The sequence below is a fragment of the Petromyzon marinus genome, chromosome 83, assembly GCF_048934315.1.
Source record: "Petromyzon marinus isolate PM22_M1 ecotype Great Lakes invasive population chromosome 83, UKy_Petmar_22M1.pri1.0, whole genome shotgun sequence".
In the NCBI taxonomy this organism is placed as follows: Eukaryota; Metazoa; Chordata; class Hyperoartia; order Petromyzontiformes; family Petromyzontidae; genus Petromyzon; species Petromyzon marinus.
The window spans coordinates 4,592,010-4,608,843 of NC_133748.1; the positions used below are offsets into that span (position 1 = coordinate 4,592,010).

General features: G+C 43.6%; 1 protein-coding gene across 1 annotated transcript; it reads left to right on the forward strand.

Moving 5' to 3' along the window:
* Positions 1-1,026: 1,026 nt before the first annotated feature.
* LOC116937415 (uncharacterized) lies at positions 1,027-15,244 on the forward strand. Its single transcript, XM_076057574.1, has 5 exons — positions 1,027-2,459; positions 4,790-4,905; positions 7,157-7,361; positions 11,318-11,646; positions 13,953-15,244. The coding sequence occupies exons 1-5, from the start codon at positions 2,393-2,395 to the stop codon at positions 14,079-14,081; spliced, it is 846 nt and encodes a 281-aa protein (XP_075913689.1). The 5' UTR covers positions 1,027-2,392; the 3' UTR covers positions 14,082-15,244.
* Positions 15,245-16,834: the final 1,590 nt, after the last annotated feature.

Sequence of the window (16,834 nt, forward strand, 5' to 3'; positions counted from 1 at the left end):
TTACCAAAAGATATTCAGAAACTCGCTGACCATTGTTGAAATAACACTTACTTCTTATGGAGAGGTGATTTCTTTAAACAAAAGGAAGGAGCAGCAATTTGCTCTCCTTTATCTTCTGCTATAGCAAATCTGTATATGGAGAACATTGAAACAAGAGCACTTGCCTCGAGCACATTAAAATCATCTTTTTGGTTTAGATATGTGGATGACACTTTGGTTGTCTGGCCACATGGTAAAGACACACTCAATGATTTTCTAAATCATCTCAATGCACAAAACCCGGCCATCCAGTTCACCATGGAAATGGAGGTGAATATCACACTCCCGTTCCTAGATATTTTGCCTGGACATGGCCTAAATGAAAAAATAACACACAGCGTTTACAGAAAGCAAACGCACACTGATGCCTATCTGAATGCAGATTCATATCATCACCCAGCTCAGAAATCCTCTCTTATCAAGACGCTCATACATCGGGCAAAAACAGTGTCAGATTGTGAAAGTCTAGTGAGAGAGATGAAACATGTTAAAGAAGCATTACGACAGAATGGCTACAATAATGCTCAAATTAACAGAGCACTAAATGCCAAATTACGATCGCAAAGCAACACTGCTGAAAGCGATCAGATTGTTAAAACATTTAAAATACCATATATCTCAGGAGTAACTGACAAATTAGCCCGTGTTTTGCTAAAGCAAAACATTACAGTAAGATTTGGTGGAGTACACAAAATTCAAAAACTAGTATCTTGCACTAAAGACGAATTACCTAAATTATCAACAGAAGGTGTATATCGGATTAATTGCTTTGTGGCAGATGCTATATTGGACAGGCTGGACGTAACATCAGCGTAAGACTTAAAGAACACCAAATAAATATTAAATTATCTCAAACACAACTGTCGGTAGTGGCAGATCATGCTTGTCAACAAGGACACTCAATTTATTTTGATCACGTTGAAGTGTTGTGCAAAACTAATTATTACTGGCAAAGACTAATTAGATAAACCATTGAAATTGAGATAAATAGAAATAACTGTATTCGCTCTGACAGCTACAGGCTTAGTGCGGCCTGGAAGCGTATTATTAAATAATACATATTACAATCCCTTATAGGGGAAACAAATACTAATTAACTGATTACAAACGTAGCATATAATTACAATAACACACATTACAGCTCATTACTAATCTACAACTCATTACTAATCATAACCATTGACTGATTACCAATCGATTATATAATTACAATACCCCCCCCTCCGCCTCAAATCACTGCACCTGAATGAGTTAAATGATGACGTCACCCTGCTGCTGCTCTATTTAAGACCGGGAGCAAGTGAAGGGCTTCACCATTCTGGCGAATTGCCGGATGATGCTGGATGTAATTACCAGAGAAACGGCGTACTCAAAAATTTTAAATGTTGTTGATTCACTCTTCAACACACCGGTGGGCTAAAGTAGTGAACTATTTGTCCTTTGTCAACGTGACACTTTTTTTGCTGATTGGCCGTGTCGGGTGGTGGAGGGTTACGACACATTTATAAATAACGTAAACTAGCCCAAAAACGTTTATCATGAATAATATTGGTCGCGAAAGCCTACGTGTTACACGGGGGATCTTTATATTTGCTGTTGGCCTCTGTATATGCTCTATAGGGGCTCGTAGTATTTTGTGTATGCAGAGTGTATTTGCTACAACAAATTTCGCCACGCTGGTCAATGCGAGTTGGTGGTTAAATGGAGGGGAGGGGGGATGAGGGAACCATCACTTTTTCAGATCTAAATTCAACACCGATGCCATCCGTGGCCTGGAGCCACTCCTGGGTCAGGGGACCGCACCTCTGAGAACCACTGCGCGAGAGGAACAGAGCAGGCAGTGGTCGTGCAGAGCAATGTCGTTCTCCTGCACCAGTTCCTGGAGACAAGAACACAATGCAACGCCAGCACCGACTATTTTACGCTATGCTTATGTGTATGTATGTAGAACTTGTGTCGCACCGTAATAGTCATTAGTTCATTTCATATAGCTTCATTCAAGCAATTGCATACCACAACGCTGCACATCTATTATGCAGTTCCGTATTAAAAAGACGATAAATAAAACCCCACTGCTTAGGAAAAAAGAAAGTTAATGCGTAAATAACGAGAAAAAAATGCATAACAAGAAAAAATAATTCGTTTTCAATGTAGTAAAGTGGTGTAGTGGAGTGTATAATTGCGTAGTGTATAATAATGTAGTGTATTGTGTAAAGTAGTGCAGTGTATAGAGGTGTATTGTAGTGTAAAGTGAATATAACTGGTCACAACGGGACCCTGTGTGTTGTGCTTGCTCCTACCTTGCCCTGTCCTCATCCCTGTCTCTTGTAACACGCCCTAGGAGCTCCCAACCATGAACCACCCCGAGTCCGTCTTCTTCGTAACGGTAATGGCGGTGGCGGTGCACGTGACTAACTCAGGTAAGAAAGATGGAGTGGAACGTTGGTGAACAACAGAATTCAGCGTGCGTGTGTGCGTGCTCTCCAATGCGCGCTCCTTCGGTTGTTTAAATTCGCGATAGTAATGGTCGCGCCCAGTGCCGGATAATCCCAGTAGGAAAAAGATGCTACGTGTGTAGCTATGGGCCCCGCACTTTCAAAGGCCCCGCGCTAAATGCTTTCAAGCTTTCAATTCCGATTCAGTGACTCTGCACTTGCTCTATTACTATAGTACTATACTGCTTTTAACTTTTACGAACGACTTGGTGTTTAAGGTTAGCGATTTGTCGTATTATCTGGATCTATAGCGAATGAAAAAATACAATTACTTTACTATGCAAGTTAAAAATGTGTGTTTTAATATTTACGTGTTTTTTTTTATTTATGGCCCTTTTATAAAATGTGCTACAGGCCCCGCACAAGCTTAATTTGGCACTGGTGGCGCCCATGCCAGGGTGGCTAGGAAATGTTAACTACCTCGCCTGGTATACAGAAGGTCGTGGGTTCTATTCCGACTCTAACGCATGCTGTATATTTGGAGTTTGCATGTCTCTCTGATCATCATCACGGTGGCTAGGAGATATCAACTACCTTACCTGGTATGCAGGGTTGTCGTGGGTTCGATCCCGACCCTGAAGCCTGCTGTATATGTGGAGTCTGCATCTCTCTCTCTGATCATCATCACGGTGGCTAGGAGATGTTAACTACCTCGCCTGGTATGAAGGAGTTTGTGGGTTTGATTCAGACCCTGACTCCTGTATATTTGAAGGTTGCATGTCTCTCTCTCTCCGTGGTCGACATTACCTGGTAAAATAATATCTCAAAACATCTCAGGCCCTGTAGTCTGTGGTGAGACCACGAGGCTTGCATAGCGGCTCCATCACTTGATGCGACAGGCAGGAGTTGTGTCAGCCGTGTTACTCTTAGCAACCACGCGCATTTTGATGTGGGGCATGGGTTGTGAGTTAGAAATAAGCTACACACACCTGATAAGATCCGTTCAGTCATTGCGTTATTCGTGTCCGCTGTAGATTAATGATACAGCTTTATTTATATCAATACGTTTGTGATGAAAATAAGCTGAGTTAAGAGTGGTGGTCCTGTGGTTGTATGTACGTGTGTATGCATGTTGAACCTCTTTCGCACCATACGTACAGTAGTCAACCGTGCTAATCGGAGGTGTGGCGGAATGACAACTAACTAAATGCAAAAATCAGTTAGAAAGAAATGAGTTGTCAATCTGTATTATGTAAAAGTGCACAGGCATCAACCTTTTGGCGCCATCTGGTCGGGCACGATTTGGGTCGATGCTCAAAAGAAAGCCGTCCCTTGGTGTGGACCAATCAGTTTCAAGGACAATGCATATATTATCATAGTATGTTTTTTGTTTGCATTTTAACTGCAGGTATTGTGGTTAATGCAGACATGAATCCTAGTAAAAAGGTTTCAGTTTTGTTGCCAGAAAAAGGGGGAAAACCCTATTATTACATTTTGGTACTGGCAAAGGAGGTCTAATGATGTAGATGCTCACCCCGAGCCCTCATTACTATGATAGTGCATTGTCTTTGAGCTGTACGCCTTTTGGCATCATCTGGTCGTGCACCAATTGGGTCGAGGCTCAAAAGAAAGCCATCCCTTGGTGTGGACCAATCAGTTTCAAGGACAATGCATATATTATCATAGTATATTTTTTGTTTGCATTTTGACTGCAGGTATTGTGGTTAATGCAGACATGAATCCTCGTAAAAAGGTTTCAGTTTTGTTGCCAGAAAAAAGGGGGAAAACCCTATTATTAAATTTTGGTACTGGCAAAGGAGGTCTAATTATGCACAGAACATCTTTTTTTCTTTCATAACCTTTGACTATTATGATTTGACGACGATTTATAAAATATATAACAAAGTCAACTGTAAGTACAAAGTAAAACATGCACAAGAGCGAGTTCAGGACAAAGTGCGTGGTCCAGAAAGAGCACGCCTCATCTTCACAGCGGAATGTTTCAAAAGTAGTAAAACTCTGCGGTTTGTCGGCACTTTCATACAACTCTAGAATGCTGAAGTCTGCCAGTTTCGGGAATAGGGAATTATTATGCATTTAGTAACTCGTGAATGTGCGTCACTAGAAATTTCCAGAAGCTTGCGCATACAGAAAGTTATACTGTATTAATTTTCCAGAGATTAGATTTTAATAAGGTATCTGTGTGTGTGTGGAGATGGCATGGTTTGTTGATGCTTCCAGGCTGCTCATATCCAGCCATTAAAGTTCAATGCTGGTGGTCTCTGCATTCATTTTGCACATTTTTCTTTATGTAGCAAATAGACCCATTCAGTACATGGCGGCTGTTGAAGGTGAAGATGTGCTCCTTAACTGTTCAACATCGTCCACAATAGACCGCGTGCGATGGAGATGTGGACAGTCTAACACAACGGTGAGTATTGCAATCTCTCATTACACGTGGTGTTACCAATTTAGCACACTTTAGGGATAATCAGCCCAGTGCAATATCCGTCTGTATTGCTACACACACACAGTGTGCATGTCACTCGTGCAGAATGTGTCGTATACAAAATAACTAGCTTTTTAACCGGCGTTGCCAAGGCCAAATAATGATTTCAAAACTACTCTTCAAAATCTAACAGCAGTCCGGACTGACTGTGGTGGTACCTGCGATGATTACAGCAGTGCATACTATGGTGGTACCTGCTATGATTACAGCAGTGCATACCGACTGTGGTGGGACCTGCTATCACGACAGTAGTACATGCTGACTCTACAGCAGTATTTATCCACTTTTTAGCACAAAGTACTCACCTGACAGAGTGGCGTGGTGAGGCCTAGTCCGTGCAGAGCCTCTGGCCTCGTCGAGATTGTCCAGCTGGCCGAGGTGACACTTAGGCAGGCTGGGGCTGGGCTGCTACTGCTGATCCCCCCCCCCCCCCCCCACCATGATTTCTCTGGCCGCACTGCAGTAATATCTAAGGCCTATAGTGGTAGCATCTAGCGACTGTATAGTAGTAATTACTGCACTCATCGGGGTGGGGGGGGGACATCACACAGTGAAGAATTTACCTCGGCGTTGTGTCTATTTAATGTATATAGATAAAATGATGTTATGAAATACATTACGAGTAAACGATCTCCAGGTCTACTATTGCTTAGGCCGAGGTTCCTTTCAGAGATCTCTCTCGTCAGTCTAAGCCAGTGCTTATTAACCTTTACTGCATCCGTTGGTTTTCAATCATTAAAATAATATATAATGTTCGTAAATACATAGGTTTGATTAAACAAGGTAGCTGTACTTACATGCCCGCGCCTAATTTGTATTTCGATGATTTACCATCTCGCACCCCCAGAAATGGCATCTCGCACCCCCATGGGGTGCATACACCCCAGGTTAAGAACCACTTGTCTAAGCTGTCCAGAGATCCCATTCAGAGATGGGGTGCATGCACCCCAGGTTGAGAACCACTTGTCTAAGCTGTCCAGAGACCTCAGCAGCTGGTCGTATGGACAACAAGATGTGTTGACCTCCAACTTCCTTTGGGCTCAATGATAGCGAGACAGTGTTACTTCTCGTGGGACTAAATATCAGCTGCCCCCTGTTTGCCAGGGGTGGTGGGGGGGGGCAGTGATGTGTGCAGTTATCTGTATGTGTGTAGTGTATAGTAGTATAGTGTTTAGTAGTGTAGTATAAGGTAGTGTATAGTATACTATGTATGTGTGTTGAACTTCTTTGGCACCGTACATAGCCAACCACACTAACTGGAAGTACAGGGGGGAAACAAACTAAGACACAACGACAAGAAATGAGTTGTCAATCAGCTGCAGCTGTTTGGTTGTTGTTGTAACGACATCTGTGAAAAAGAGCTCCAATAGCGCAATGGATTCCTACAGACTAAATAAATGTTCTGATTTTGTTTTTAATGTTGCTGGCTATAAAATAAAACGTTAATCTTCCGTGCGACGCTTTGGCATCGCCCTTAATGTCAATGCTAGATTAGAGGAGTGATTGTCTCTTGTAATTAGCTCAGCTTTCTACAAGTTCAGAAATATAGCCTGATATGCCCCTTTGAAATAGTAGCGGTGTAGAGATTCTGTATCATGCGCTACTATAACCTCAAGGATTCACGATTGCAAACTGCTGTTTGCTGGACTGCCCGAATAGCTTCTTCATTGTTTCTATTTCTGTGCAAAATGCGGGCTGCTAGGGCTTCTTGGTGGACAAGGTGAATTGAGATCAAACATCCCCAGTGCTCAGAGTTCTGTAATTGGCTACCGGGTACCGCATTTTGGGTTTCAGTCAAAATCCTTCTGTTAACACAAGGGATTTTTTTTTTGCTGTGAGATGCTCTATGTAAAAGAAGGTACATTAAAATTCTACCAATGTTTTAGAAGCGTTAACTAATAATACATGTGGAAACTAATATAGTTGCGCAAATAAAAAAATGTCGATTTTAACCCCAATCTTTCAAATTATAGGGATGAAATGTTTAAACATAATTCGACGTTACATTCCATCATACGTTTTGAATGGTTCAATCAAAATATGACAGCAGATTTCCAATAGAGCTCTTCCACATAGTTTTTGGGAGTGTGGAACCAGCCGACTGGTATGAATAAACACTAATGTGCATCAATTAAAACAAATTGCTAAACGTGTAATATGTCTTGTTCGACAGATATTATTTTGTGGCATTCAACGTGTCACATACTGCAACCCATCTCTCTACTACGTGGTTTTCTCTGGGAACCTGAGCAGTGGAAATGGCTCCATCACTCTGGCTTCAGTCCCAGCGAACGCGAGTGGAATGTACCACTGTTTTCTGGAAACAAGCACAGCTGATCGTCATGAGATGGTTTACAATTTGACAGTAACTTCTCAAGGTAATTCCACAAAGCTTGAGATGTAATGTCTGCATATATAAATTCACATTAACCATTCACTCGATGTAAATAAAGTACACACGTTGTGGTTTTAGTTTGTAACAATTATAGTGGTGCATCAATTAGTATGTCTGAACATCACAAAACATTCATATTATTTGTGTAAGCAAGAATCGATTGTATACCTGCACGCGTGTGTTCTACGTATTCGGTTCACTTTTCTCCGAAGATACTAGAGGCCGCTTCATTCAAAACAATGTAAAGAAAATAGATTCCAGAATAAAATCACAATCCTTGAATCGCAACAATGCATGATACTATTAATCTTAATCATAACAAATGTTTTTTTTCTCTCTCCCAATGTTAACTCAGATGCACTGTAAAATCTCAAACTAGCTCAGGCAGCTTGGCACCAAAGGTTAAATCCTTGCTTGGGGAGGGGAACTCGGCCATCATCCTTCAAAGGGTTGACTAAATGAGAACTACTTTGTGGGGAAATAAATTAATATTTACATATTTTTAAGGAGGGCCACGGTGGCGAGATGTTATCTTCGTCGAAGGTTGAATCTTGACCCTGACACCTGCTGCTGTATATTTGGAGTTTGCGTCCCTCTCAATCTCTGTAGTCGCTTCGATTTTTCTCCGGGTACCTCCACATGCAAATCAACATCACACGTTTAGATAACTGGCTGCTATAAATTCCCAAGTGATGAGCCCCTTTGTTGAGCTATCATTTATGGCCAAGTCACTTATGTAAAAAAAGAGCTACATTGCTTAGTGGAGCCTGACCTGGTAAAATACAAAATAATACTCTTTGGTTCTTTCGGTAAAGTCACGTAGGTAGAAAAAATAATAGATCACGATGTTTCGATTGTGTTGCGATCAAAACGTCGTCATCTATTATATTTTTTCTACCTACGTGACTTTAGCGAAAGAACCAAAAATATGGATTCCTGCAGTCACAAAAGCTTCAAATCAAGATTTGAATTTTTATTTTGTTATGTTATGTGCACAGAATAGGTGGCAGGTGGCTCCAGAGCCACAACATTCATTTACCGGGATGTCAAGCGATAGCTAAATAGAGAAATACCGTTGACTGCGTACTTATTAACTCTTGATGGAAAACTCTGTGAAATCGCAGAGCGTCTGTAGCCTGGAGTTTGTTACAGACCATTGCTAATTTATCATAACCAGCTTAAACGATTGTCCAACAAGAGGTCTCCTACAACGCCCAATCTATAATATAGAAAAACAAGTCCTCAACATTGACAACCAATTCACGACTCTTTCAAAATGAGCAACTGACAGACTGGGACCCAGTTTCTTCTCGACTCTGTAGCACAACGGCGCAAGGATAAAAACGCAAAACACGACTACAAGTCTTCACGAACGACTTCACGAGGACTCGAGGGCAAAGCAAGACTCAGATCTGGGACGGCCGCCATCAGTGGTCAAGATGAGAAAGCTGCAGCGACACGGGAGCGGTGACTCTCTCAGATGGGTAACAAAGCGAGCCATTCCCTTTTACCCACTTCGGGCATCTGTGGCCGGAGCCTACCGCAATTCGCTCCTGCCACACTTATGATGCTTAGTGGCCACCTGGGTCAGTGAGGTGAATAGCTTGCTGGGGTGGGGGGGCAGGAGGGGTCAAATGGGCGATGTGCACGGCGGTTCTTTGCCCTCGCGACTGCTCCCAATTTGCTCTTGTAGAGAGGCTGGGATGAAGACCTCACCATCGAACAAAGACAGTCGTATGTATGCACGTATGTGGAACTTATTTTGCACCGTGCATTGCCAACCGTGTTAACTGGAGGTGCGGAATGGAGGTAAAACCGCATCGTGCAGCGCTTTCAGATGCGGCCGCTGCTCCTTCTGCAGGGCCCCTCCGGAACGCCCTCCCTCTCCTCCCTCTCCTCCCTCCCACCTTTGTTTATGAAACGTCTGCGCGATCTAGCCCACAACAGCTTAACAATATATTTGTCGCGGAAGCCTACAACGTCTTGAATTGAAGTAATATTGTGCACACGCAAATAGGTAGATTGTTTAAAGCTTATCGGCTTACGTTTGTCTTTGAAAGTGTTTAATCAGCAATACGGATCCTGTACTGGTATCTTCCAGGACAAATCACTATTTGAAATTTTTCAATTAATACCTTTTTTATTGCTCTGGCGTGTATCTTCAACGTTTGTTCACCACTTTTATAACTTAAATTGTTTCATATTCTTAGCTCTTTCGGTAAAGTCACGTTGAAGCTAAACAATGAAATAATAAAATATATATAAAACAATAAAAATTCTCACGACGTTTCGACCATAACGCCTGATGACCGTTTGCGTTATGGTCGAAACGTGAGAATTTTTTTTATTGTTTTACAAATTTTATTATTTTATTGTTTCACTTCAACGTGACTTTACCGAAATAGCTAAGAATATGGATTACTGCAGTCACGAAAGCTTTAAATCAAAATTTAAATTGTTTCCCCAATTCGGTAAGCCCCTAATAGCAACATATCATTTTGCTGAAGCTTCGTTCCTGCAGGATCATATTTACAAGGGTCGTCGTGTTACAGACAGATAGACAGAAATGGCTTATGCATTATCATCTTCAACGTCAATTGTAGAAAGGTTAATTTAAGCTAATTTTAAACTATTTTAACCAGGTATGGCCCACTGTGTTACTTAATATATATGCCAACCAAAGAGCATCGCCCATTCTACGAGAATTTGACATTGCGAAAGGAGTAAGACAGGGCTGTATACTGTGTCCCTACCTATTCAATTTATACAGTGAGCGTATTATGCGAGAGGCAGGCCTGGATTGCATCGAAACAGGCGTGAAGATTAGAAGCAGAAGAATAAACAACTTAAGAGATGCTGATGATACCACCCCACTATCAAATAGCAAAGCTGAAATTATGACCCTGTTGGTAAATGTTAAAGAAGCTAGTGGGAAGGCTGGGCTGTGGCTCAATCTCCAAAGGATTAAGATGATGGCGACAGAACCACTAAACTCTTTTGTCTGGAAAATGCATCAATCAAAGTTGCGAAGAACGTTGTCTTCCTGTGCTCCTTGACTGCTGAAGACGGAGAATGTAGCCACGAGATCAGTAGGCGGTCAGTTCTCAGGAGAATAGCCATGTCACAGCTCAATAAGATAGGGAGAGACAAGGGCATTACCATAAGCACCAAGAAGAGACTTGTCAAAGTTCTGGTATTCCCTGTTGTCGTATATGGATGGGAGTTGTGGACGCCGAGATTGAGTGAGAGAAAGAGGATCAGAGCATTTGTGGTGCTGGAAAAGAATGCTACATAAACCACGGACAGCCAAATATCAAACATGTCCGTCCTGAGAGAGATCGGTCCCGCTCTTCCACTCGAGTCCTTATTCATGAAGCAGAAATGTACTATCTTTAGACACTTTATGAGGACCTCTGGACGAGAGGAATCAGTCTTGCTTGGGAATGGAGAAGATATCAGGGTCAGAGGTCGACCTTGGAGGAGATGGATGGACGACATCAAGAACACCACTGGCCATACACTTGCCCAGCTACGAGAGGCAGTGAGAGACAGGTTTGGATAGGAGAGTCTGGTCGTGGATGTCACCAGAGGTCGATTTCGACCTGACGGCGCAAGGTGAAGAGGTGAAGGCCCACTGAGCTATATAGCTCTTTTTTCAGAAGCGATTTGGCTGCAAATGATAGCTAAACAAAGTGGCTCATCATGTGAAAAATTTATAGCAGCCAAATACTCTAAATGCGTTTATGTTGATTCAAAATGTGGAGGGAAAAATCCGAAGGACCCAGAAAAAAATCCACGTGACCACAGGGAGAGAGACGCGCAAACTCCAAATTTCTAGCAGGCGTCAGTCGAGATCGAACTCACGACCCCTGTATACCAGGCAATATATTTAACATCTCCTAGCCACCACCAATCGCGCTGTCCCTTTCTCTGCAACAGGAACCGCTGCTACGACGCATGCAGCGACATCGCCGGTGACATCGACGGTGCCATCGACGGTTTTGCCTTTTCGCGCCAAAGAGTTCATCGCCATAACCACGTGGGCTCTGATCTTCCTTCTGTTGCTGATGGTGCTTCTCTACCGGTGCCACCACCGCTACCACAGCAGGAATTGGTGTTGTTGGAGGACAATGAGAAGTCATTTCAGCCGTGGTGATGGTGATGGTATTGATGATAGTGGTGGTGGTGGTAGAAGGAAGGGAGACTTGGGAGAGACGCAGCACCCTGGTGGAGAGACTCGTCGCTTAGAGGAGATGGAGACGAGTGAGGTGCGTGAAATATATCCATCTCAATAATTTGATAACTCAATTATTCTTCTTCACAATTTTGGCTATCACCTGATGAAGCTGGTTGGTGATGTTATCACCAGAGAAACGTCACAGTACTCGAATTGTAAATGTTGTGGGTTGACTTTCCAACACACCGGTGTGCTGAGGTAGTAAGTAATTAGCATGTTTTGTTGACGGACAACCCTTACTAGTTGGCTGTGTTGGGTGGTGACGGGTTTTAACGACACATTTATATATTTACGTGATCTAACCCAAAAAACATCTCTATAATGAGTGCTGACTCTATGGGTGGCAGTGCTGAGTCTATGGGTGGCAGTGCTGAGTATATGGGTGGCAGTGTTGAATCTATGGGTGGCAGTGTTGAGTCTATGGGTGGCAATGTTGAGTCAGGTGGTGCGATCTAACCCACAAATGTTTTATCATGGATAATATTGGTCGCGAAAGCCTATGTGTTCAACTAATTTCTTCAGAACTGCTTTTTGTATTTAGTTTGTTGTCCTTCCTCTGATAAGCATGGTTGGCTATGCACAGTGTGAAAGACGTTCAACACCCATGCATGTGTAGTGTCGTCTGTGCGTGGGGGTGGTGTGCATCGTAGACACAGCCAGCCGAGCTCACGCCACCACTCGGGCTCCCTCTCTCTCTCACACACGACCCCGCTGCCGCGTGCCCCGTCCCAGACATGACCCTGTCCGCGTTACACTGGTGGCGTCGACGGAGACAGCCCAATGCTATCTGGCCACGCAATGATTGGGCGGCTTGGCTCCGCCCTAGCCGCGCCCCCCTTCTCAAACCCTCCAGAGGGTTCCAGGGGCTTCCACACGAGGTCTACCATGACCCTTGCCCCAGTTCCTCCGCCCTGCCAGCACATCAGCGTATATACTCAGCGGCGTGTGTGCAAAGTGCCTACCTGCAGTTGCTGCTGCTGTCCAACAGTCAGCCCTATGTCACTGCACATGCATAGACTCAACACTGCACATAGACTTAACATTGGCCTTAGACTCTACGATACCCATACACTCAACACTGCCCATGGAGTCAACACTGCACCGCAGCAACATCCTGCATCACATTGGAACCGTGTAGTTTGCTGTGCTGCCCTCTCCTGCCCTATGCAAATGAGTGGGTCAGTGAGTGGTTGAGTGAGTAGGTGAGTGAGTGGGTTACTGAGTGAGTTGTGGTGACCTAGAGTGTGGTGGTTGAACAGTGTAGGTAAGACAGTCAGTGTCTGGTAGTCCTCACTATAGGTGGGCCAGGGGGCGATCAACAAAGTGAGTCTCATGGGCCACTGTGACCATGTTCGTACCTAGAGAAAAATGATAAGGAAGTGAGTGAGTGAGCGACGGATTGAAATACATCAGTGAGCGCTGGATCATAAATCAACCTGAAAGCTGCTTTACTCTGAACTGTATGGGTGAAGAAGTGGGTGAGTGAATGAGCTAATGAGTGACTGGGTGAATGCATAAATGCAGGGTGAATGAGTAAGTGCTGGGTAAATTATTAATGGGGAAATTATTAAGTGTCTAGCTGAGTAAGTGGCTAGCGGCAAGAATGACTGGCTGAGTGAGTCAGCGAGTGACTTGAGTAAATCACTGAGTGCTGGATAATTAATTGGTCACTCCAACTGCTGCTCCCATCTGAATTCTACCATGTGTAGCAGTGAGGTAGCAACTGGCAGGTCCTGCTGCTGCTGCTCCACAATTCGAGATACGGTGACAGCAGCAGCAGGATTCCATCTTCGGCCGAATTACTCCGTTTTGTGTGGCTGCCTAATAAGAGCATCCCAGAAGTATATCTGAAAGCGTCCGATGCCCTCACCGTTTTTGCCCGATGGTAAGCCAAAATCCACTGCAAGGATGACCGGAGTCCACGTGAAGTTAGTTTCTGCTCCTTAACGAAATCACCAAGGTATTGTGGTTCATTTGTGGGAAGAACTTTGTTTGTGTAATGAGTGCGACCTTATAATGTACTCATTCGGAAACTGAAAGACATTGCAGCTCAGCGAGCAGTAGAAAGACACGGTTGGATCTTGCAGTACCCATTAAACTACGAAATCAGCGACCTGAGGTCTATTACAGCTCATAGCCAACACGATTATTTGAACCTGAGGTCGAATAAGCCTCGAATGAATATCTGGTGTGGTTATGTCAAAACATGGCCACTGGAGAGACAAAGGTGGTCGGGCGTGGTGTTGGCCACCCATCCTCTGTGTGCTTTCCCGACCTTCGCAAGTGCTTCTTGCTAACAGTACTTGCCCTAAAGATATGTTTATTGTCTTTTTACAGATCGTGTACGCAAGCCTTCAAATGGAGCGTCTAACGCCTTGCACGCAGCCTCGCCGACCTCCCGGGGAAGACTTTACGGTGTACGCGACCATTGCGGCATTAAGTGAGGAGAAAGAACTTCCAGACTGAAAGGAGTCGCGAGAATAAACAACAGCAGCAAAGTTGGACATTGCCTCAACCGCCAAACTGAACTTTTATTTACCAGGTAAGGCCCCACTGAGCTACTGTATATAGATAGCTCTTTTTCAGAAGCAACCTGGCCACAAATGACAACTCAACGAAGTGGCTTATTAAGTGGAAATGTATTGCAGCAAAACTCTAAACGCATGTTTCTGAATGTGGAGGGAAAAACCAGAGGACCCGGAGAAAAATCCATGAGACCTCGCTGAGAACATGCAAACTCCAAATATACAGCCGGCGTCAGTGTAGGGATCGAACCCACGACCTCCTGTAGACCAGGTGAGTTTGTTAATATCTCCTAACTACCACGGCAGGAAGAAGAATGACAATCTGCTGCCTACCGTGTGTCAATAGACTGGCCAGGGGAGGCTCTCCTCCCCCATGTGGCCTGTTATGAACCATACTTCAAAGCTGTTCATCACGGGGTTTGGTGGAAGACTGGGAGGTGTCCACCACTGGTGTTCGAATGTCATCAGCGATAGCCTCTGGACTGTGTGTGTGTATGTAGGGAGCGGTAGTGTAGCAGTTAGCGCGCTGCGCTATGAACCTGGCCACCCGGGTTTGATTCCCGATCACGGCCAACACTTGTAACGATTAATCTGAATGCCACCTCGGGAGGTAAAAGCGCCCGGACGTGGTGCTGGCCACCCACCCCCTTGTGTACCGTGCTGGCTTTCATTAGGTGCTCGTTAACAGTACTTGCCCCAAAAATCTGTAAGGCGATTTGGGGGATGTTTATCTTTGTTTGAGACTCATTAATCAGTAATCATGAAAAAATCTGTAATGAATTAAATCACTTTTTTACGGGTAGTACTTGACTTACGAACGGTTCCGTTCCTGACGAGCCTTGCATAATTTGAATGGCTCATATGTCGCGACAAGAATGTGGTGCTGTATTTACATGTGCATAGGTCAGTGTTATAAATGTTATGAGTCAACAAAAGGGAAGCATTGTTAAACTCATAAATGAGAAAAAAATGTACATTTGCATGTAATACTGTAATAAATACTTTTGATTTAAAGCTTTCGTGACTGCAGTAATTCATATTCTTAGTTTTTTTCGGTAAAGTCACGTTGAAGGGAAACAACAAAATAATAAAAAATATATATAAAACAATGAAAAATTCTCACGACGTTTCGACCATAACTCAAACGGTCGTCTTCAGGTGTGTTGGTTTGCATAAATGTATTTTTAAACGGCGCATTTATTTATTTATAAAAAACGTTAGCGCCACGCGCAACAATTTGGCAGTTTATTTAGGACTAGTCCATCTATATTCTGAAAAGAGGAGGGGGGAGACGAATTTTTTTTTATAATGTATGCTGTCTGAAAGCCACTGTAAGCGTGAACAATCAATTAAGACCTGAAATGGTTTATCAAATCTTTCCAATGATTGCTAAGATAGAATCCATCTTCTCGGTTGAAATTGTCTCTGTGCTTGTATATGTGGATAGCCTCATGAACGAATCTCTCATGGAAGCCAGATGGCTTACAAAGAACCTCTGTCTTGGAAAAGTCAATGGAATGTGAGCCTACTGAATTAGAACAATGATCTGCCACGGCCGAGGTGTTGGTCCTACCGTGTTTAAGGTCTGCTTTGTGTTCACGAATGCGGTCCGAGACATGGCGTTTGGTTTCTCCAATGTAACTACTACCACAGAGGCAACTTAGTTTGTAGACACCAGGGTATTGTATGTCCGGAATCACATCTTTTACAGACGGAACCAGATCACGGATTTTATGTAATGTGTTGAAACGGACCTGGATCTTGTGTTTATTCAAGATTTTGGAGATCTTTTTTGTGATCCCCGCAATGTAGGGTAAAGTGATGGTTTTGAAAGGCTCCTCAAGAGGGTTCTTCTTCATGGTTTGAGTGATAGCTTTGCGGATTGTATAGTCGGAGTAACAATTAGCCCTAAGAGCTTGGTGTACGTGTTTGAGTTCACTGCTTATGTGTTCCTGGTTGGATATGCATTGGGCTCTATGATACAGAGTCTTGATGAGAGAATTCTTCTGTGATGGATGGTGGTGGGAATCCGGTTTCAGATAAGCATCCGTATGGGTAGCTTTCCTGTAGACAGAGTGGCTCATTGAACCATCAGGTCTCTTTTTAATTAGGACATCCAAAAAAGGTATCTTGCCATCTATTTCGACTTCCATGGTAAATCTGATGGCTGGGTGTATGGAATTGATGTGGTCGAAGAATTGGTCTAGAGCAGGCCGGCCATGTGGCCAGATGACAAAAGTGTCATCCACGTACCACTTCCATAAGGTTGGGCGCAGAGTGGCAGTCTGGATGGCGTCAGTCTCAAATTTCTCCATGAAAATGTTAGCTATAACTGGAGAAAGGGGGGAGCCCATTGGGGTGCCCTCAGTTTGTTTGTAGAAAGTTCCATTCCAAGTGAAGTATGTATTGGTTAAACAATGTCTCATCAGGGGGGGTACCTCAGTGTTTAGTCCTTGATGAACCAAGTCTTCAATGATTGCAATGGTGTCAGGTACAGGAACCTTGGTGAATAAGGAAACTACATCAAAACTCACAAGCAGGTCGTCTGGGGACAGGGAAATAACCTTGATTGTCGATACCAGGTGAGTAGAATTTTGTACCACAGAGGTGGTCTTTCCAGTGAAAGGACGCAGGATTTCAGACAAAAAACGAGCAAGTTTGTAGGTGGGGAGCCGATAGTAGAGACTATGGGAC